Below are 20,281 nucleotides of genomic sequence, written 5' to 3'. Positions count from 1 at the left end.
AAGTAGCAAGAAAAGCGGCCTCTGAAGTAGAATCCCTCTTCTGCCATTTTGGCAACTCAAGCTAAAGCAACATAGAGATATATTAGGGGAAGAATTATCTAAAACAGGAGTCAGCAAACCTTTTCCTGTAAAGGGCCAGATAATAAATAATTTAGAATTGCTGAACACACAGTATTTGTTGCAACTACCACTGATCTAGGGAATATGTTGTCATGAAACTTACCTACGCCTACATCCTGTATTGATTATCAAGATTAAAATGTCAAAGAGAGAAAGAAATATCCATCCTTAGGTTTCATGCCCACCTCATATTCAACAATCAAGACCTAAAACAATGTTGAGTGTGTTAAAGAAAAGAAAATATTTGAGGCTACAGTTTAGATATACTCCAAGGCCAACTACCCATAACCACATAGCCAAAACAAGTCATCCTGATTTCCTGGAAACACTAGCTCTAGTCATAAATGAAACATAAAATGTAAGCTTTATGTCCTTGTCCTAAGGGCAGTGAAATTAAACCAATCAGCTTAGACAAATCAGCTTAAACAGCTCTACTTAACTTAATAAGAATGGTAATGTATAACAGCCAATCATGAAAATGGTCAAAATACTTCCTCCTGTATGCTTCATAAACGGTGCTATAACTGCTGTAAGGTGAGTTTTTTATCACTTAGTTTGGAGTCTCCCAGTTCACAAACTGTTTTTTTGTATGCACAAGAAACTTTAAAATTTTTTAACTTGATTTGATTTTATATTTGATAAGCGATGAAGCAGAAAGGAAAATATGTGGCCAAAAACAGTAGCTACTACATGTACAGATGGGGAAACTGAGGCACCAGTTAAATTACTTGTTCAAGGTCTCACAGACCTTCCTCAACATCCAGAAAAAATTCAGTTAATCTAAAGTCATCTGTCCCCATCCCTACTGGACACCACATTCTGGATTTCCTTCATCTTTTCTAATGCAAGTGGGGGAATTTTTGGCATATAAACACCCAAGAAGGTATAGAAGACAAGCCAATAAATTTCTCTTGTTGTTATTACTACCCTTATCATGTTTTGACCCTGGTTTAGTTCAATCTCTAATTCTCCAAAATGAAAATACTGAAGTTACAATCTTTACTAAGATAGACATAATTGGGATTACATTTTAGAAAGACAACTCCAGTGTTGTAGAGATGTACTGGAGACTGTGTAAATGTAGGTTAGGGAACTACAGTCAAGGAGACCAGACAAGACACTGCAATATTCCAGGCATCAGGTAAATAGGATTTCTTGTATTAGATATTGAAAGGAAGCAGTGGGGATGCAAACAGGGAGAACATTTTTAAAATTCATCAAAGTCAGAACAATACTGGTGATCTATTTGATTGAATGAGGGGAGGGGGCAGATGGATTTGAAGGAAGAAGAGTCAAGAATAAATACTAGGTTTTTAGCTAATTGCAAGAATAGTGACGCCATGCAATGGGAGAAGAAATAAAGGATTTGCTGGAGACAGTGAGTTCAAGTTTAACCACATTAATGAAACAACCAGAGTTAAGGGTCACCTCATCTCCCCTACCACACTAAGTTTTTGTAAATGTGCCCACCAATTCACTACTACAAAGAAAATGATACATGCCTTAAAATGAAGGCATGCTATAGGAATCCAAAGAGTAAATCAGATAGAGAAGGCTTCCTACAGGAGGTGGTGAATTGAGTCTTCAGAAATTTAAACGTGTTAATTAAGAGGTATCCAAAGAACTATCAATTTACTTGAAAGAGACATGTCTCTAAAAATAAAAAATAAAATGGCAAAGATAATTTCCTACTAATGAATAAAATGTTAGTTACGTTCGTTCAAAGAACTTATGTGTCCCAAGCTATGTGTTAGATGCTAGAGGAAATACAAAAATTAATAAGACAAATTCCTATTTTAAGCTGGTCATAAGTTTCCACATCTGCCAATGCACACCAGATAGTAGAAGAGAAGAAAATGAGTGATGATGGGGAAGGCTGAAGCATTTTCCAACATAAGGAATACCAAAAGGGACAAGCCAAAGTTGCTTAACAATTGGAGGACCAAATCTTCAAAAGGAAAAGTCACGGGTAATATTATAGGGAATTCTTGCCCACAGTTTTATTGTAGTTGAAATTTTTAAATGGTGTATATTACAGTGCACAATTTATTTGGTATGTGTTTACATTGTGAAATATTCACCTCAAACTAATTAGCATATCAATAATCTTACCGTCACTATTCCTTTTTTTTTCTTTGTGTGTGTGGTAAGAACACTTAAGATCTATCCTCTTAAAAATTGCAAGTATATAATACTGTTAACTGTAGTCACATCGCTGTACATTAGATCTCCACTTGTATAACTGAAACATTATGCTCCTTGACCAGTATCTCCCCATTTCTGCCTTCCCCCAGCCCCTGGTATCCACAATTCTACACTGTTTCTATGAACTTAACAATTTGGCATTCCATGTGTAAGTGATATCACACAATGTCTTTTTGTGTCTGTTCTATTTCACTTAGTCTGATATCCTCCAGGTTCATCCATATTGTCATAAGCAGCAGACTAATATTCCATTGTGTGTGTAAATTCCATTTCGTCATACAAACATCTGTCAACAGACATTTACATGATCTTGGCTACTGTGAATAATGCTGAAATGAATATATAAGAGTGCAGATAACTCTTTGATACCCTGATTTCATTTTCCCTGGATGTATACCCAGAGTGGGATGTCTGGATTACAAGGTAGCTCTATTTTCAATTTTTTCAGAAACCTCGATACTGCTTTTCATAATGGCTGTATCAATTTACATTCTTGCCAATATACAAGGGGTTCCCTTTTCTCTACATCCTTGCCAAACCATACTTGTTATCTTGTCCCTTTCTGATAATAGCCATTCTAACATGTGTGAGGTATTATTTCATTGAATTATTTATTTTTTATTTCTGTCTGGTCTATCCATCTTGTAACTGAAATATTGAAGTTTCCTACTATTGTAATACTATTGTATCACTGTCAATTTCTGTCTTCAGACCTGTCAATATTTGTTTCATTTATTTAGTGATCTTGGGATATGTGATGTTGGGAGCACATATTTATCATTGTTGTATCTTCCTATAGAATTGATACTTTTACCATCATATAAAGACCTTTTTTGTGTTTAGAGACACTTTTAGACTTAAACTCTATTTTGTCTAAGTATAGCCAGTTCTGCTTTCTTTTGGTTACCAGTAAAATGAAATATCCTTTTGCATGCCTTTACTCTCAATCTGTCTTTAAATCTAAAGTGAGTCTTGTAGACAACATACCACTACATCTTGTTTTTTAATCCTTTCAGACATTCTGTGCTTTTTGACTGAGTATAATTCATTTCTATTTGAGATAGTTATTGATAAATAAGAACATACTATTATCATTTGTTAATTGTATTTCATTTTGCAGATGTTTCATCCTCTTCCTTTCTTGCTGTCTTCTTTTTATTTGATGATTTTTTTGGGGGGGGGGTAGTGATTAGCTTTGATTCTTTTCTCTTTAAATTTGGTGTATATATATTTTTTTCCCTTTGTGTTTAGGTCAAGGCCTGTATAAAATCTTATAGTTACAACATTCTATTTTAGCTTAACAAATTAATTTCAATTGCATACAGAAAGACTACACTTTTACTCCCCCCGCCTTTGTATTGTTGTAGTCAGAATTTGCCTTTTTGTATTGTGTATGCATTATCAAATTATAACTTTTATATTAATATTAAGGTTAAAAGTAATTTATGTACCACCATTATGGTGTCATATTAATCTGTATTCATCTCTATATATTTACCATCACGAATGAAGTCAAATTTTTTCATATGCTGTTGTTCATATCTTGCTGTTTTGCCTGTTATTTCAATTTAAAGAATTCCCTTAAGCATTTCTTGGAAGGCAGAGCTAATGGTAATGAATTCTGTTTTTGTTTGTCTGGGAAACACTTTCTCTCTCCTTCAATTACAAGAATAATTTTGTAGAGTGTAACATTTATTAATGTCAACTTTTTTCCCCAGTATTTAAATATATTATCCCAGTCTCTCATGGCTTGAGAGGTTTCCACTGAGAAATCTACTGATAGTCTTCTGGGAGTTCCATTATATGTGATGAGTCACTTTTCCCTTGCTGCTTTCAAAATTCTTTGTCCATGACTTTTGGCAATTTGATTATATGTCTCAAAGTAGTCTTCTGTGGGTTGATCCTGTTTGGAATTTTTGAGCTTCATAAATCTAGATCTCCATTTCCCTCTCAAGATTTGAGGAATTCTCAACCATTATTTCTTTAAATAATCTTCTTGCCCTTTTCTCTATTCTCCTAAAAGGATTATAAATCCCGTAGACTTTCTTCACTCTTTTTCAAGCTTTTTTCTTCACTGACTGGATAATTTCAAATCACTTGTCTTTGAGTTTGCAGATTCTTTCTTCTTGAAGAAGTGTGTCGTTGAAGCTCTCTTGCATTTTTCATTGATTTGTTGTATTCTTCAGCTTAAGAATTTTTTTTTGGAGCTTTTTAAATTATTTCAATGTCTTTGTTGAGCTTATTTTGGTCATGTATTGTTTTCCTGATTTCATTGTCTGCTTTATTTTGTAGCTTTGAAGTTCCTTAAAATTATTATTTTGAATTGTCAGGCAATTTGTAGATAACCAATTCTTTGGGAACAGTTATTGAAAAATTATATTCCTTTGGTGCTATCATGTTTTCTTCATGTTTTTGCTTCTTGTATCCTAGTGTTGATGTCTGTGCATTTGAGGACACAGTCACTTCTACTAGATGTCACAGATTGGCTTTACCCATAGGTAAAGTAAAAGACCCTTACCTATGGGTAGATGTGAAGACTCCAGAGCGGGACAGGGTCAGCTCCAAAGAGGGTACAATGGCCTAGTCTCTGTGAAGCTGTCATCTTAGGGCACCATCAGTGAAGGCTGCAGGAGGCCTCAGCAGTAGCAAAGGCTGTTGGGTCCTCTTGTACTTTTCTTCCCCCCATGGGGGTGAGGGGTTATGACCAAGGGAATGACTCTTCAAATTGGTCTAAAGAACAGGCAAACTCATGTTTGCATCCAAAGTGCACTAGCATGCAGAGCGGCTGCATAGCTGACGTCTGGGGTGTGCACACACACAATGGCAGTGGCACTGGTGTCTGATATAAAGGGACACATGGAGAGGCTGCAGAGTCTGAGGTCTAGAGCACAGGGCATATGAAGTGCTTATGGCACCAGCACACCTGGGGCTGCAAGGGCACTGCTGTTTGAGGCACAGGCACGAAGAGAATAGCCCTGGAGCCAAGGTCTTAAGCATGAGCATACAGAGAACCAACTACAGCTCCAGGGTATGCACATAATTGGTGGGGAATGGGAAAGTACAGAATAAGCCCTTGGGTGGCACAGTTTTGGCTCTGCCTTGGGGGATAAGGAGCAGTACATAGCAGCAAGGGTTCTGGGCAGTCACATCAGCTGGGGTCAGCACTGGCAAAGACTGCAAGGATCCTTGGTGGCAAAATCTGTGGGTGTCCACAGTGATGACAAGGGCTACTGAGGTCCTCCTGCTCTCCTTTTCCCATGTGGAAGGAGATCATGTGGAGAGGATTCCTCTTGGTCCCAAGTTATGGTAAGCTAAGAGATGGGGTGACACAGGTATTTCCTATGCTTTTTTTATGCAGCCTTCCTTAGTTTTTGTGCTCCTCTGGGTTGCTACCGGTTCTTCACTATACTCTGGAACAGCTCCCCAAGAGACATTTTAGTCAGTATGTAGCTATTAATTCATTATTTTTGTTCAAGAGGTGGGGAGCATTGGGACCTCTTGCTATTGTCACTCTCCAGGAAATAATTTTGTAAGTATGAGAGTCTCAATTTCCTCATAAGAGGATATGCTAGAACTCTCATTTTGTTTCTGAAGTGTGCTAAACAATTATAATTAGGTAATTGCAGAAAATATAGGGAAAATCGTTATTCAATATACTATCATCAAGTTTAAAAAAAATAACTAATTCAGAGGCAACTCTATGTCAGAGACTTTGCAGAATACTTTAAAACTCTAGGGAAAGCAGAATATAAGTGTAAGCTACAAGCTACGTAGAACAAAATTCTGGTAATTTACCTAGCAAACAATGATTTAAATATTTAAAATTATCTGTTCCAAAGCTAAAGTTGTAGATGGAATTACATATAAAATATATCTAAATGGATTTTTGAATCATTAATTAGAGGTCTCAAATCTATCTACCAACCAGAAAAGCAGGACACTGGGTATTTTGGCATTCATTAGGGCTAAATACATATTATAAAACCCCATCAAATAAATTTCAAACGACTCTGTGGTTACTGAGATCACAATTATATTACACAATTATCAAGTACATACGTTTCTTTTTTCTGTTTCATATTTATTGAGAATAAAATAATTCACTTAGATGTTGACAACTTCCTTGAAGTGTTTTTCTTAAATATTAGATTAGGACTTTCACTTTCAAGACAATGGAGCAGATGTACTTTCCCTATTCCACCTCCTAAGTTCAATTAAAAACTTTAGAATATATGTACATAAAAAACAAATTTTAAAAGACTGAAAAGTCGAGAGAAGGCACACTGGCTGGGAACTTGGGACCAACAGAACAATATAATGATGAGTTTACGTGGGCTTACTTTTTGCCTTTTATATCCCAGCTGGCAACTCAAAAAACACCAATGGGCACAGGCAAAAGGGAAAACAACAAATTTTTTAAAGTACCAAAAAAAGCCTGCTCTAACCAAAAAACAAGGGGCACCCTAGCATGACCATAAAACTTAGATAATTACCACTCTATTCCAACCAAACACTATAGGAAAAAAAACTGCAGTCCTCATTCCCCACCCGCATCAGCAAAGGCCAAGTAGAGAGCCTAGACTTCTACTCTTGCTAGGCTGTGATAAGGTACCCCACTCCCCCTCTCCCCTTAGGGTGGTGTCAAAGAAAGCCAAGTAAGAAGCTGGGAATTTCATCCAGAACCCAAAATTTCATCCATACCTGGCAGTAACTGTGCAGTAACAAGGCACCCCATACCCTCTTTGTTGGGGAGGGTCACAGACTACTGGAGAGATAGGACTTTCACCACCACTCAGCAGTAATGAGGCTATCGTCTCATAGTCTCAGCAAAGACTACATAAGGAGCCTGGTATTCTATTCTCAGGCTATATTAATAAGGAATCCCTTTCCCTCCCCACTAGGTGGTATCAGAGAGGCCATAGTAGAGTCAGGACTTTTCACCACTGGCCAGCAATAAAAAAACCACCTTCCCATATCATTGGAATAAAGGTGGGGAGCAGTAACAATATGCCCTGCCCCTTCCCCTTCCAGCCAAGAAGCTATCAACAAAAGCCTAGTAGGAAGACTGAATTTCCACCCCTCCCCAGCAATCACAAAAAGAGAGCTCCCTCCCCCATTGCCAGTTGCCAATGGAGTCTAAATGCAGAACCTGGACTTCCACACCCACTGAAAGTAACAAGGCAGTGCCACCATTCATGTACCAGAATGTCAGAGGAAGCCTGTAATAATGTAAGATTTAAATGATTCAAAGTCTTATAACACCCAAAATATCCAGCTTTCAATCAAAAATCACTCATAATACCAAGAATCAAGATCTCGAACTGAATAAAGACAATCAACAAACGTCAACCAGATATCAGATACTGATGAGACAAGGATTTCAAAGAAGCTGTCATAAAAATGCTTCTATGAGTAATTATAAACACATTTGAAACAAATGAAAAAATACAAAGTCTCAGCAAAAATATAGAAGATATAAAGAAGAAACAAGTAGGACTTTGACAACTAATAACTGGGGGAAAAAAAAAAACTCAATGGGTCAAAAGCAGAATGGGAGGAAAGAATCAGTGAATTAGAAGACAGAACATGCAAACTACCCAATCTGAAAAACAGAAAACAGACAAAAAAACAAGGTCTCAAGAATTTGTGAAGCTACAATAAAAGAGCTAACATTTGTGTCATCAGAGTCCCAGAGAGGAAAAAAAGAATAAGGCTAGAAAGTATTCAAAACGGTAATGAGTGAAAACATCCCAAATTTGGCAAAATATATTAACATAGAGTGAACCCAGAATAGAATATAATCAAAGAAATCCATGATAAGACAAATCACAGCCAAACTTCAAAAAACTAAAAACAAGAAAAATCTTGAAATCAGCCATAAGGAAGTGATATAACATTTTTCAAATGCTGAAGGAATTCTCAACACAGAATTGTATATCCAGCAAAATTATGCTTCAAGAATGAAGAAGAAATCAAGACATTATTAGATGAAGGAAATTAAGAAAATCTGTCACAAGCAGATCAAGCCTAAACGAATGGCTAAAGGAAGTTCTCTAAACAAGTGAAATAATAAAAGTAAAAACTACAAAACAATGAAGAAGAAATCAAAGCTGTAAATAAATGAAGAAATAGTACACATTCACGGATTAGAAGAGTCAACATAGCAAAGATGCAATTATCCCTAAATGGATATATACGTTTAGTTCAATTCCTATCAAAATCCCAGCAAGATTTTTTTGTACATATAGACAAGATTATTCTAAAATTGACACAAAGGAACTAGAACAGACAATTCTGAAAAAGAATTGAAAAGAAGAGGAATAATTAGAAAAACAAACCCCCCAAGTAGAAAATGGATAAAAAGACATGTACAAACATTTTACCAGAGCAGATATACAGATAGAAAGGAAGCAGATGAAAATATGTTCAACATCATTAGTTATTATGGACTGAAATGTTTGTGTTCCCCAAAATTAATGTGTTGAAACCTAATCAACAATATATGGTACTAGGAGATGGAAGTTGGGAGGTAATTGGGTCATTAGGATAAAGCTCTCATGAATGGGATTAATGCTCTTATAAAAGAGACCACAGAGAGCTCTCTAATGAGAAGTTAGTACTCTATAACCCAGAAAAGGACCCTCACCAGAACTGAACCATGCTGGCTCCCTGATCTTAGACTTGTAGCCACCAGACTGTGAGAAATAAATTTCTGTTGTATATAAGTTAACCAGTCCATGGTACTTTTTTCTAGAAAACTAAACTAATACATTAGCCATTAGGAAAATGCAAATTAAAACCATGATGAGACACAATCCTGTCAGAACAGCTAAAATAAAATAACAATACCACATATTTGAGAATATTGAGAAAGTAGATCTCTCATATACTGCTAATGAAAATATAAAATGTTAGCAGCACTCTGGAAAATTGGCCATTTCTTTTTTGAAAACTAAACATATGCTTAGCATTTTACCCAGAATGAAACCCCCAGCCACTTATCCCAAAGAAATAAAAATTTATGTCCATATGAAAACCTGTACACAACTGTTCATAGAAATTTTATTTGTAATAGCCAAAAACTGTAAATAACCAAGTGTTCCTCAATAAATGAGTAGTTATACAAACTGTGGTACATCCATACCATGGAATACTGCAACAATTTGAATGGATCTCAAGGACATTAGAGTGAAAAAACCCAATACGCAAAAGTCATTTCTTGTATGATTCCATTTATATGACATTCTTAAAATGACAATATTACAGACATGGAGTACAGGTTGCAGTTGCCAGGGGATAGGGATAGTGGCCAGGGTGGGGGATGTGGTGGGTTAGGTGTACTTATCAAAGGATAGCACAATGGAGATCTTTGTGGTAATGAAATAGTTCTATGTATTCATTGTAGTAACTGTTACATGAATCTACATGTGAGAAAATGGTATGGAACTACACATACATTGTACCTGTATCAAATTCCTAGTTTTGATATTATGCTATAATTATATAATCACTGAGGGAAACTGGGTGTAGAATACATGCCACCTCTCTGTACTATGTTTGCAACTGCATGCTGCAATCTATAATTATTTTAAAATAAAAAATTAAAAATAGTAAACAAAAATATTAGATGATATACAATAAACTTCTAAATGATTCCTTTGGGGAGAAAAAGACACCTATTAAATCCACATGATTTGAAGAAAAGAAATTAGTTTGCTCCATAATTTCTGTTTTTAGATTTTGGGAGGGAGACAGGTTTGGAAAAACCTTGCTGATGTTTGCAATCCTTCAGATGAGAAATTATATCATTACTATTGGCGTGACAAAAAAGTAGATTGCTTTACAAAGACATTAGAAAGTTAAAATTAATATTTAAAGTACACCAAGATTTGACTGCATGTTGTTTTTCTTCAGAGATTAAATTAATCCCATAGTTAATTGTGGCTAAATCTAAATACATACAAACTTAATTCTAAGAAATACATCTCTTCAAGCTACTTAATATAGTAAGACTATATTTTTGGTATATAAAAATGAAATATTGAAATGAAATAAATATACAGAAGCAAAATGAACTATAGCCCACTAAAAATGAAAAGAACATAATTCTTAAAAAAGGCAAAAATAGTCATATGTGTTTACTTGAGATATTTCAATACTAGCAAAAACATATACAAACACACACATCCCTGAACTAGCCAATATTTTAATAATCCATAACATTAATTGATATGTAAAAAATGCTTTTATGACCTGTTACCACCTAAAATAATGCATCATACATTTTCAAGAATGTGTTCTTTGACTTCTAACCTCTGCTCTTCTTTAGAATTACCTGTGAGAGGGAAAGAAATAAGATTAATATTATACCTATGGAAAATAAAACATAATTCCTCAACAAAAGATTAAATAGTCCTATGTGTATAATATGTAAGAATGAATTTATAAAATCAAATTTGGAAGGTGATTAGGGAATCTTTTGCCTTACAAATTGCTTAGATTTCTTTAAAATAGTCTACCTCTCTCAGTGAATGTGAAATTCGCCTAGGGTCTCAAAATCTGGTTTTACAGTCAGTGCTAGACATTAATTTCTTCAATTGTAAACCAAAACTGTCCTGATTAATGGTTCTAAACTCGAGGCTTTTAGACAACTTAGTGATCCACGGAGTTAAAGAATGTTCTAAAATTTGAAAAGCTTATTATAAATCAGGCATTTCACAACTATAAAACAATATAAATCCACTGCACTGCAACACCAAATTTCTTATATTCGGGCTGAAATTTTACCAATATAGAAACTAAGACTGGTCATTTTATGCTGAACAGCTCGTTAAGTAGATAATTTTCAAAACATGTAGGCTGTGGCAGAAATAAAACAAAAGGAGATTTTTAGCTGCAAAAAGGCTGGGAGCATAAAACCAGAGTATCTCAATTTTTTAGAGAACTTATCTACTTTTCTAGGTAAGTAAATAAACCTGTAGCTTATTATAAAAACAAATTCTAACATTAAAACATACATATATATACTCTTAAGCTTTGCTTTATATGCAGAAAAATAATAGTCTAGAAATCTGTTGGAATGTTTATAACTGCAAGAGAATTTAAAGTCCCTAAAAAATGGGAGGGCATGAATACTTCTAGACTTCCACAAAAGCTATCAAATAAGTCTATACCCTAGGCCAGTACTACTCTATTCTACAAGATGTTTACCATGAGTACTTCAAAAGAAAATATTATGTACTCAGATGAATTTACAAAATGCTAAATTAAAGAGAGTTGAACAAGGTTCCTTACTGCTATATTTCTCATAACCTTTGATATCTTTATAAAACTATAGTTATATAAGAGTTACAAAAGATGTTAGCATTGTGAGAAACTGGATAAAGGGAACATGGAAATTTTGGACTATTTTGGCCTCTTCTTATTAGTATATACTTATGTCGCAATAAAAATATTCAAACAAAAGTCTACAAAGAGGAAGACTGTCAAAAATAAGTTTCTCTCCCACACCAACATCCAGTCAACTATGGTTGCCAATTTCTTACATATTCTGACAGAAAGAACCTCTACATATAAACAATAACACTGTGACTAATCAAGGAGGTATGGTATGTTAGGTAATCTACATTTATCTGACCACAGAAGCTTTTGAGGTAGGGCATCTATTAACATCTTTCGGAAACAATGTTTTCAGGAACGTATTTGGAAAACTTTGCCTTGGGCATCATATTCTTACATTATATTAAAATACCAGTGAAAAGAAATCTTCTATGCTTATGTAAGAGATTTCATTTATAAGTTACTCAAATTTCAAAACAAAGTTAGAAAATAAAATAATTAGATTAATTAGGACAATTTAAAATGATCAAGAAGAAAGTAAATTTTGATAAATTTCAAGGTGATATACCTTCTCAGCCTACAAATTAAAAAACATTCATTTTCTCCTAACTGGTGATAAATCAGGCAGAGGTGATGAATCAGGTCGTATTTTTGAATTAATTCTTGCTCAAGAAAAGAAACTCAGATTTTACCTTTGCTGCAGCCAGTACATGATCCTTGTTAATGACTCCACACTTATTCTCACAAGCGTTTGTTCTGGACTCTTCTGCTAATCGATGAACAAAGAGTAAACAGCTCAGATGGACCTTTAAAAGAAAAAATCCAAGTGGATTTTTAAACTCAAACACTGATACTTGGAAATGACTTTCAAAAATCAATGATTCCAAAATTTACTATTGTCCTATTTATTATGCTACTGTGATTAAGTCAATTAATTCTTCTATTTAAAGTTACATAGAATTCAGTCTAAGTCCATCTTAGAATCCTTACAAAGAGATTTAGTCATTCAAATACATAAAACAAGTTTATGTAAGGTACACCAAAGGCCATTGACAATAGCAATATTATAAAGCATCGCTATATATCAAAACTTACATGAGATTCTATTAAGGAACAAATATTCCTGCTTCTGATTCCAAATAAATTTAAATTTATAGTTTAAAATTTCCAGAAAATTTTAAATTAGAATATATCAACAACTATGATTTAGGCTATTATTCTAGAATCTAAAGTCTAAGATTCTTTAATCAGATTTAACTTGAAATATTTATTCAAAAACAAATATATTTAACTGAAATTTTTAAAGTTTGCTGAATTGAAAAGTGTATGTACAAAGTCAAGATGACTTGTCATCTAACAACTATCATAAAATAATACCTAGTATAAATAATCTTTAAGCTTCTTCTTAAAAATTATTTAAAAGAGATAATATAAGCAGACAGTATAAAACTCAAAAGCCTGTGAAGAACTATAGCTATGTAAGATGTTAGCATTATGGGAAGCTGGGTAAAGGATACATGGAAATTCTATACTATTTTTGTACTTTTTGAGTCCATAATTATTTTAAAATAAAAACATAAAATAAGAAATCTACAAAAAAGTAAACTGTCAGAAATAATTCTCTCTCCTACATCATTTCCCAGTCAACCATTGTTGACAATTTCTTACATATTCCTATAGAAACAAGCTCTACATATAAGTAAAACATAATCAGATTTTATATATACACATATATAAACATGTGTGTATGTATATCTCTCTCATTACTTAATATGTATGTAAACAAGCTCTACACTTATTTATTTATGTAACACGCAATCTTTGAAGTTAGAAGAACAATTCATACCAATACTTAATATTCACTATCTTGTATACTGCACACAAACAGTCCTAGTTCACTAAATGTTAAATAACTAGTAAAGTGGTGTTTTAAATGCTTTACATTACAAAGAAATCTTTAGTGGATCATTATATAGGTGTTTAAGAATGTTCTAGTGATATTTGAAGAAAATAGGGGTTTGGGAATTTAAATTTAATAAGATTAAGAACCTATGGAAAGTGATAATCTTTTAGTATTTTTCTGAAGCACTTTCTTTAACTCACAAGGACTCTGAGGTAAAGCAACTCGATTCCAATTCTTTACATTATACCACATCATTCGATTTTTAAAATTTCCCATGATATTTCCTTTGGTAGCAAAAACTTCCATAATATGGCGTTATTTCATCTGTTAATCTATGTTTCTACTTCTAAAGATAAATAGCTTCCATATACTGTCAGGGTAAATTCCAAATTCCTTAACACTAAATCCCACTTGACTAGGCCCTTTCCTGTTTTATCTCTCACCTTTGTCAGCTTCCAGTTCTACACTACGTCTTCTGAATTTCTTCCAGAATTCAAACACAACCTTGCCTCGGAGCATCCTACAGTTTGTTGACATTCCCGAAAAGGCCAACTTTACCCAATATGCAAGGTTATAGTGATCCACATTACTCTGAACTTCCTATCATTGTACATAACACATTATACTATACTTTTTCTCTTAACTGTGTTCCTCAATGTACTATAAGGGCAAGAACTATGTCTATCCTTCTCAACATTATATCCCCACTGACCTTTAGTCCACTGTCCAATACATAGTAGGTAGCCAATAATTATTATTGCATGAAGAAAAGATCCCTCTATAGCTTCCCAAAATAGGCAAAAAAAATTTTTTTTTTTTTTTTTTTAATGAAACCACAGTTTTAAGACTTAGTTCATGCTATTAACCTACATAGAATGTCCTTTCCTCTTCATGGGCAGGAACCATACATACTGAGACAAATTAGTATTACTTTTTCAGATGTCACAGAAATATTTTTTAAGCAACCTATATCTATGTCATAAAACAGTTGAGTGGCACCACTAACATGAACTAAAGCTTATTATTAAAATGGTCAGAACAAAAACTAGTGTCAAGGTTATTTGGCTAGGCATTCAAACTTGAAAAAGGTAAGCTATTGTATCAACAATTTACTTTGGAAAAAAATCAGCTTGCTTGAAAGGTAAATCAAAAGATCATTTACAAAGAAATATCCATTTCTTGACAGTTTCAGTTGACAGAAAGACTGGGCCAACCTGACTTCCTCCTTCCATTGTCACAGCACCTTTGAGTTTTAAACAAACCATAAGCACCCAGATATTTGTGCAGCATGCTTTTGTGACAAATATATAAGCTAACTGAGCCACAAGAAAACTAAACAAGTTATTCAAATTTAATAGATGTTAAATCTCTCACCAGGACTAGCCCCAGGGATATACGATCAAATAAGGCATAAAACAAAATAACAAAAAGCCAGTGTGCTGAACTATAAAATAACACAAAGAAATAAGTAAAATGCTAGAAATGACATCAATCCGCATAAGTTATCATGCATTTCCAATAATAATTGTATACAGAATGTTCAAGGTATTATGCTAAACATATAAAAATATGAATACAAAAAGTTCCCAATGCAAGTTCCCAGACTAGTGGAACAATCAAACCCATAAAGAAATTAAAGACAAATGTGTGACAATAGACAATAAAATGGAAGATAAGACTGATTCTTTCTAAGAAGATTAAGAAAGGCTTCCCTGAAGAAGTGACATTTGAACTGAATTTTGAAAAAATTGTAGTTTGCCGAGTGGAGTGAAGACATCTTCAGGCAAAAGACATATCATGCAAAAAAGACAGCATAAAAGTAGATTCATTTTGGGTTAAAGACAGAGATGAGAGATAGAAAAGGAGATGTGGTTCCTTAGTCTCAAGAAGCTGCATACCACACTGGGAGAACAGTGTTAGAGTTCCAATAACTAAATTATATGATGAACACTCTTACTACCATCCAAGTTCAGAAAAAAGAAGAAATCAAAACATAGTGCCTTAACTGTGGAAAACTTCATGGATGATGTGGGACACCTGCTGGGTAAGATGATGAAGTACCAATGGTGAGCAGAAAACCATAAGCAAAGAAACAGGGTGATACATGCCACATATAAAACAGTGAAAGACACTGTTTAAAGAAAGCCAAACAGGACAGGCATACTACCTGGGAATAGCTGGTGGCTAAAAGGAACTTTCTTTCCCCCATCACTGCAACTGCTTAGAATTTCAACTTCCCTTCTTTCCCATGCCACCTGGAGCCCAGCCCACCATTGAGACCACCTGTCTATGGGTCACTTTGGGGCAAAAAGGGGAGAATGTGGGAAGATGCTAACTACTTGAGAAATTTCTGCCCAACCATCTGCACCAGCTGGCAGTCTCCTAGATATCCTTGATCAGGTGCATTTCCTCCCCACCATTTAGAAGCCCCATTGAAAACTCCAAAATAAACTACCTAAAAATGTTTTGCAAGTAAATTTGACTTTAATCCAACTCATTTGCACTACCTCCACCACAACCATGGGGTAGTGTTTTGAGGTTGGGGTATAAAACATTAATGGCCTTTTTTAAAAAAAACAAGATCTAAGAAAGGAACAAATGGAGGGCAGGAGATAGCAGTAGTATTTTTCCAGGAGGGAAAATGTTGTGCTTTGACTTCAGAGATCAAATAAGGGAATCGTGGAGATAATTCTACAGTACTTTAGCAAAAAGGAGGCAACAGAGAGGCAGTGGAGAACTCAGGGAGGCTATCGAGAAAAGAGTAGGTAGAAAAACCAATGCAGTTTAAGAACAGCTGGAATGATGCAAGGCCAAGACGATCTATGCAGTATGCCCTTATTATCCACTATTCTTTACCTTGATCTCCTGGAAATTAAGTGTCCACTTATAATGGCTCCTTTACTCAAAGAGCTCTTGTGACAACCCACAGGATGTGCTTCCTATGGATTACACCTAGAGAAATAGTGCTACAGGAATATGCGTTCCAGGCATTCAGCACATAAACTCTGAACTTATTTCAAGACAGAAACATTATCATAGATTAGGGCCATTTATTAGAAGAGCACTATGCTTCTGGTATTATGAGTTTAGTGGCCTGGTTTAAAACTGAACTAATAGTTGTTCTATTATTTGTCTAGGAAAATGAATTCACAGTTGAAAGCATTCTACTTACAAATAAACTTTCAAATCAGCGTCCTTTGGCAAGCAGCCTGGGCAATGTGTTTGGTTAACAATGTAAAAACAGAAGGGAGGGAGGCAAGAAGGGAAGCACTCAAAAGGCAAATAGGCAATGGCTTTAACAGTTAAATAAAAATGACCCAGACTTAATTCCAAAATCTATTTTTAAAAAGGTTGTATCTTTCACACCCTTCACAAGTACTCTAATCACAATGCCAGAACTGTGGCATATTTTAAAACTATAAGCAGGAACTTTATGTTAGTTTTCTCCTTAAGTTGACGTGGCTAAAAATCTTTTTTAAAGATACAGATATTTACATTTCGGCGGACCGAGATACAACTAAACGTCAGGAATATAAACTGACATGCTAGGTTGGGGCCAACCTACATAGCCATTGCTGGAAATGCCTTAAACATGGGCCTGAATGAGCTATAGATTGGCTGAGGAAGGAGAAACAAGGGTCATTTCCTGTAATTCCCCGTACTTTCACGGGCCCCATTCCCAGCCCGAGAAGGAATGGAATCTCACCAGTAAGTCGCCGCTTTTCTCCAGTCGAAGGTGAGGCTTATGTCGCTTGAAGACCCGCTTTAGAAAGCCGCGGGGAGCCTTCCGCTTTATCTGCTTCCTCTGGGAGACGGTGGTCGAGAGCCCCATCCTCCTGTCAGGTAGCAGCCGCCTCAGCTTCCCAGGACCTCCCCGCAGCGCACACAAGCTCACCGCCACTGGGACAGCTAGAACAATCCTGCCCCTCTAACACCTCTTCAGACCCTGCGACCCGTCCTAGCATTCAAATCCGCCGCCAACAGAGCGCGCCGGGCGCTCTGTAGTGACGTCAAGCCTACGCAAGCCCCGCCCCCGGAGGCACCCGGCTGCTGTAGGTGGAAAACACCCACGGTGGGCAGGTCCCAGGCGCTCCGTGACGTCATTAAAGGGCTTCCTTTCACCCTTTCTGTATTGTAGCTGCTGTGTGGAACTGTTTCTCCTAGGTGTCGTAGAGATGATGGGAAATTGTGGAGAGATTGGTTGGTACGCCAAGGCAGCTACACTTGTTCTCCAAGCTTTCACTCTATACTGAGCCTAATACCAATGTACTAAAAAGTAAATGAATAAAAAAGAAGTTTGTGATGTTTTATCAGGCTTCCTAAAGGATCAGTGCCTTCCTAGCCAGGTGTGCTTTTCTGATATTAACAGTTAACAATGTATACTGTTACATAATTTCATTTGATCTTACCTTAGGCTTTTTCATGATTCTAGCTTTTCTTTACAAATGCTGCTCCATTTAACTTTAAGGATCCTCCCTCTTAACCTTGCAGTAACTTTCCCGGATGTAGTATAAATGCTAACTCATTGAAGCCTTTGTTACTTCTCCAAGCAGTTAACTCCTCTATCTTCTGTGCTACCATAGAAGTAGTTCTCAAACTTTAATGTGTATCATAATCACCTGGAGGACTTGTTAAAACACTGTTTGCAAGGCTCCACTCCCAGAATTTCTCATTCACTAGATCTGGGTGGGATGCAAGAATTTGCATTTCTAACAAGTACAGTACTCAGGAGAGGAGACTTTGACATTGCTAATCTGAGAACCACTCTTTGAGGTTGTAAACTAAAAATAAAATTCTAAGCTCTCAACTGACTGAATGGACCCTTTCTAGGCCAAGGAGACCCCACGGAAACCTGATAAACTGAGTTCTGGGCCATGACAGGAGGCCATGTCTAGGTCAGACATGCCTCATTATACCCCCTGCCTTTTGGGGTTTAGACAAAACAACTAACCAACATAAGACTGACAGAATAGATTCTTTGTAGCAATAAGATACCAAATGATAAACAAGAACTAAGGACAAGAGAGGCAAGGGTTAAGTCATGCACCCCTACCCTTAAGGAATAAACTGCTTTCTAACTACCACAAAGTTTTTCTTTAGCAGCTAAATAGGCACTGGCTTTGAGATATGCAATATTAAAACAGTTTGAAGCTCACTGCCAGATGCCCCCACAAGCCATAACTTTGATTGGACAAGAGACTTATTTCAATAACTTTCTCCTGATAAGAAGACTGCCAACCATAGACTAGTTCTGGCTGGTTTTATAGAGGCTACGAACTTGAGTGCCTTTGTGTCCTATGTTACATGCATGTTTGTTCAATACACATGCATCAGGACCACTTTCATGAATATTCATAGCTCCTTCTGTAACCTACTGAATACTTGGTCAACTGTTCAGCTTAAGTTCCTGTCTTAGCCCTCAAAGTGCCTGTTTTAGGACTTTGACCAGAGACTACACTTCCCAGCCTGTCCGAATGACCACCTAGCAGGCTGTAACCCTTTAGAAGAAATAAAGCTCTCCTTTTCTAAATTTATAGATCTTGTTATTTTTTAGGTTAACAAGATCCACTGTGATTTTAATTGTAATTTTTGCTAATACTATTGCTGTAATAATTATTGTGATCTCAATATACCCACACAGACAATCCTTCCATTACCTGACCTCCCATTTCTAAGACCTTCTCTCAGCCAACAGTCCTATTTTACACCATATAAGTCATTCATGCCTGTAGTCATACATGAGGCCTTGTCATTACCTAATACCTTATCCTTCCATATCCACAATTCAGTTGTCTCTCTTCAACCTCATCTCCTGTATTTTGAACTCACTCCCTCCAGTTTCCCAACCCCAACAATTCTAAGATGCCGCTGAAATTACTATCTTATCTCTTTTTGCTCCTCTCTCCCTCCCAATCCCACTCTGCACCTTATCTTCCCTCCTTTGGTCCATTGTGCATCATTATAATACTGTCTTGCATTTCTCCTCAACTCTCTAGTCATTCTCTTTTTTCCTTATTCTCATTTGACAAAACCCCAACGCTGCTTAAATTAAAATCTCAATTCATTGTAAGCTTGCATTGACACTGACTTAAGAAAGCAATATAGGTGGGTTTGTATCTGATCTCAAATTCATGAACACTCAAGTGGGCTCTAAGTACTGCTGCAATCCTTTGATATTTCCTAAGGTCATTCATTCACCTGTTCTCTTAAATAGCTATGTTATGCCCTCTCTTCTTTCCACCCTATACTTCTCACTCTCAGTTGATGACATTGCTTCACTGAAAAAATAAAAAATACTCATAGAGACTTTCTGCATTCTCTCACCACCACATCTACCCACCAGTCTCCACCTGCTCCCATGGATGAAATGCCAACCACTTGTGCCTTAGATCCCAGGCCCTTTCCTTTCTTAAAGACATTTCTCTAGCAATTCTCCCAACTCTTATGCTTCATGAATTTTCCTTCTTTGGCGAATTTTTTCCATCAGCACACACACATGCTATAACTTCAGTCTTTTGAAAATCCTCTCTTGATCCTGCCTTTCACTTTTGCCCTTCTACAGAAAAACTAGAAAGGGTTGGCTAAATTCAATGTCTCCAATTATTTCCTCACATTCTCTCTTGAAACCATTGCAATCAGACTTTTGTACCTATCTCTTTACCAAAATTGTTTGGGTCAACATGACCAGTAACATGATACTTGTAAATCCCATGG

General features: G+C 35.8%; 1 protein-coding gene across 2 annotated transcripts; it reads right to left on the bottom strand.

Moving 5' to 3' along the window:
• Positions 1 to 10,520: 10,520 nt before the first annotated feature.
• On the bottom strand, positions 10,521 to 17,512 carry CENPW (centromere protein W). Of its 2 annotated transcripts, XM_012660814.1 has the most exons (3): positions 17,274 to 17,512; positions 12,357 to 12,470; positions 10,521 to 10,660 (listed from the first exon to the last, which is right to left on the bottom strand). In XM_012660814.1, exons 1-3 carry the CDS (start codon positions 17,397 to 17,399, stop codon positions 10,634 to 10,636), a joined length of 267 nt encoding a protein of 88 aa, XP_012516268.1. In that variant the 5' UTR covers positions 17,400 to 17,512; the 3' UTR covers positions 10,521 to 10,633. The 2 variants fall into 2 exon arrangements, with proteins under 2 accessions (XP_012516268.1, XP_012516270.1); XM_012660816.1 differs by lacking the exon at positions 10,521 to 10,660 and having other exon boundaries at positions 12,353 to 12,430; positions 17,274 to 17,399.
• Positions 17,513 to 20,281: the final 2,769 nt, after the last annotated feature.

Source organism: Propithecus coquereli, unplaced genomic scaffold (assembly GCF_000956105.1).
Source record: "Propithecus coquereli isolate 6110/MARCELLA unplaced genomic scaffold, Pcoq_1.0 Scaffold68, whole genome shotgun sequence".
In the NCBI taxonomy this organism is placed as follows: Eukaryota; Metazoa; Chordata; class Mammalia; order Primates; family Indriidae; genus Propithecus; species Propithecus coquereli.
This window is presented reverse-complemented; position numbering and strand designations above follow the sequence as displayed.

Coding starts and splice junctions, on each gene's coding strand:
- CENPW (XM_012660814.1), bottom strand. CDS start 17,399: ATGGGGCTCTCGACCACCGTCTCCCAGAGGAAGCAGATAAAGCGGAAG. Junction 12,471..17,273: donor AGAAAAGCGGCGACTTACTG/GTGAGATTCCAT, acceptor TTTCTTTTAAAG/GTCCATCTGAGCTGTTTACT. Junction 10,661..12,356: donor ATGTACTGGCTGCAGCAAAG/GTAAAATCTGAG, acceptor TCCCTCTCACAG/GTAATTCTAAAGAAGAGCAG.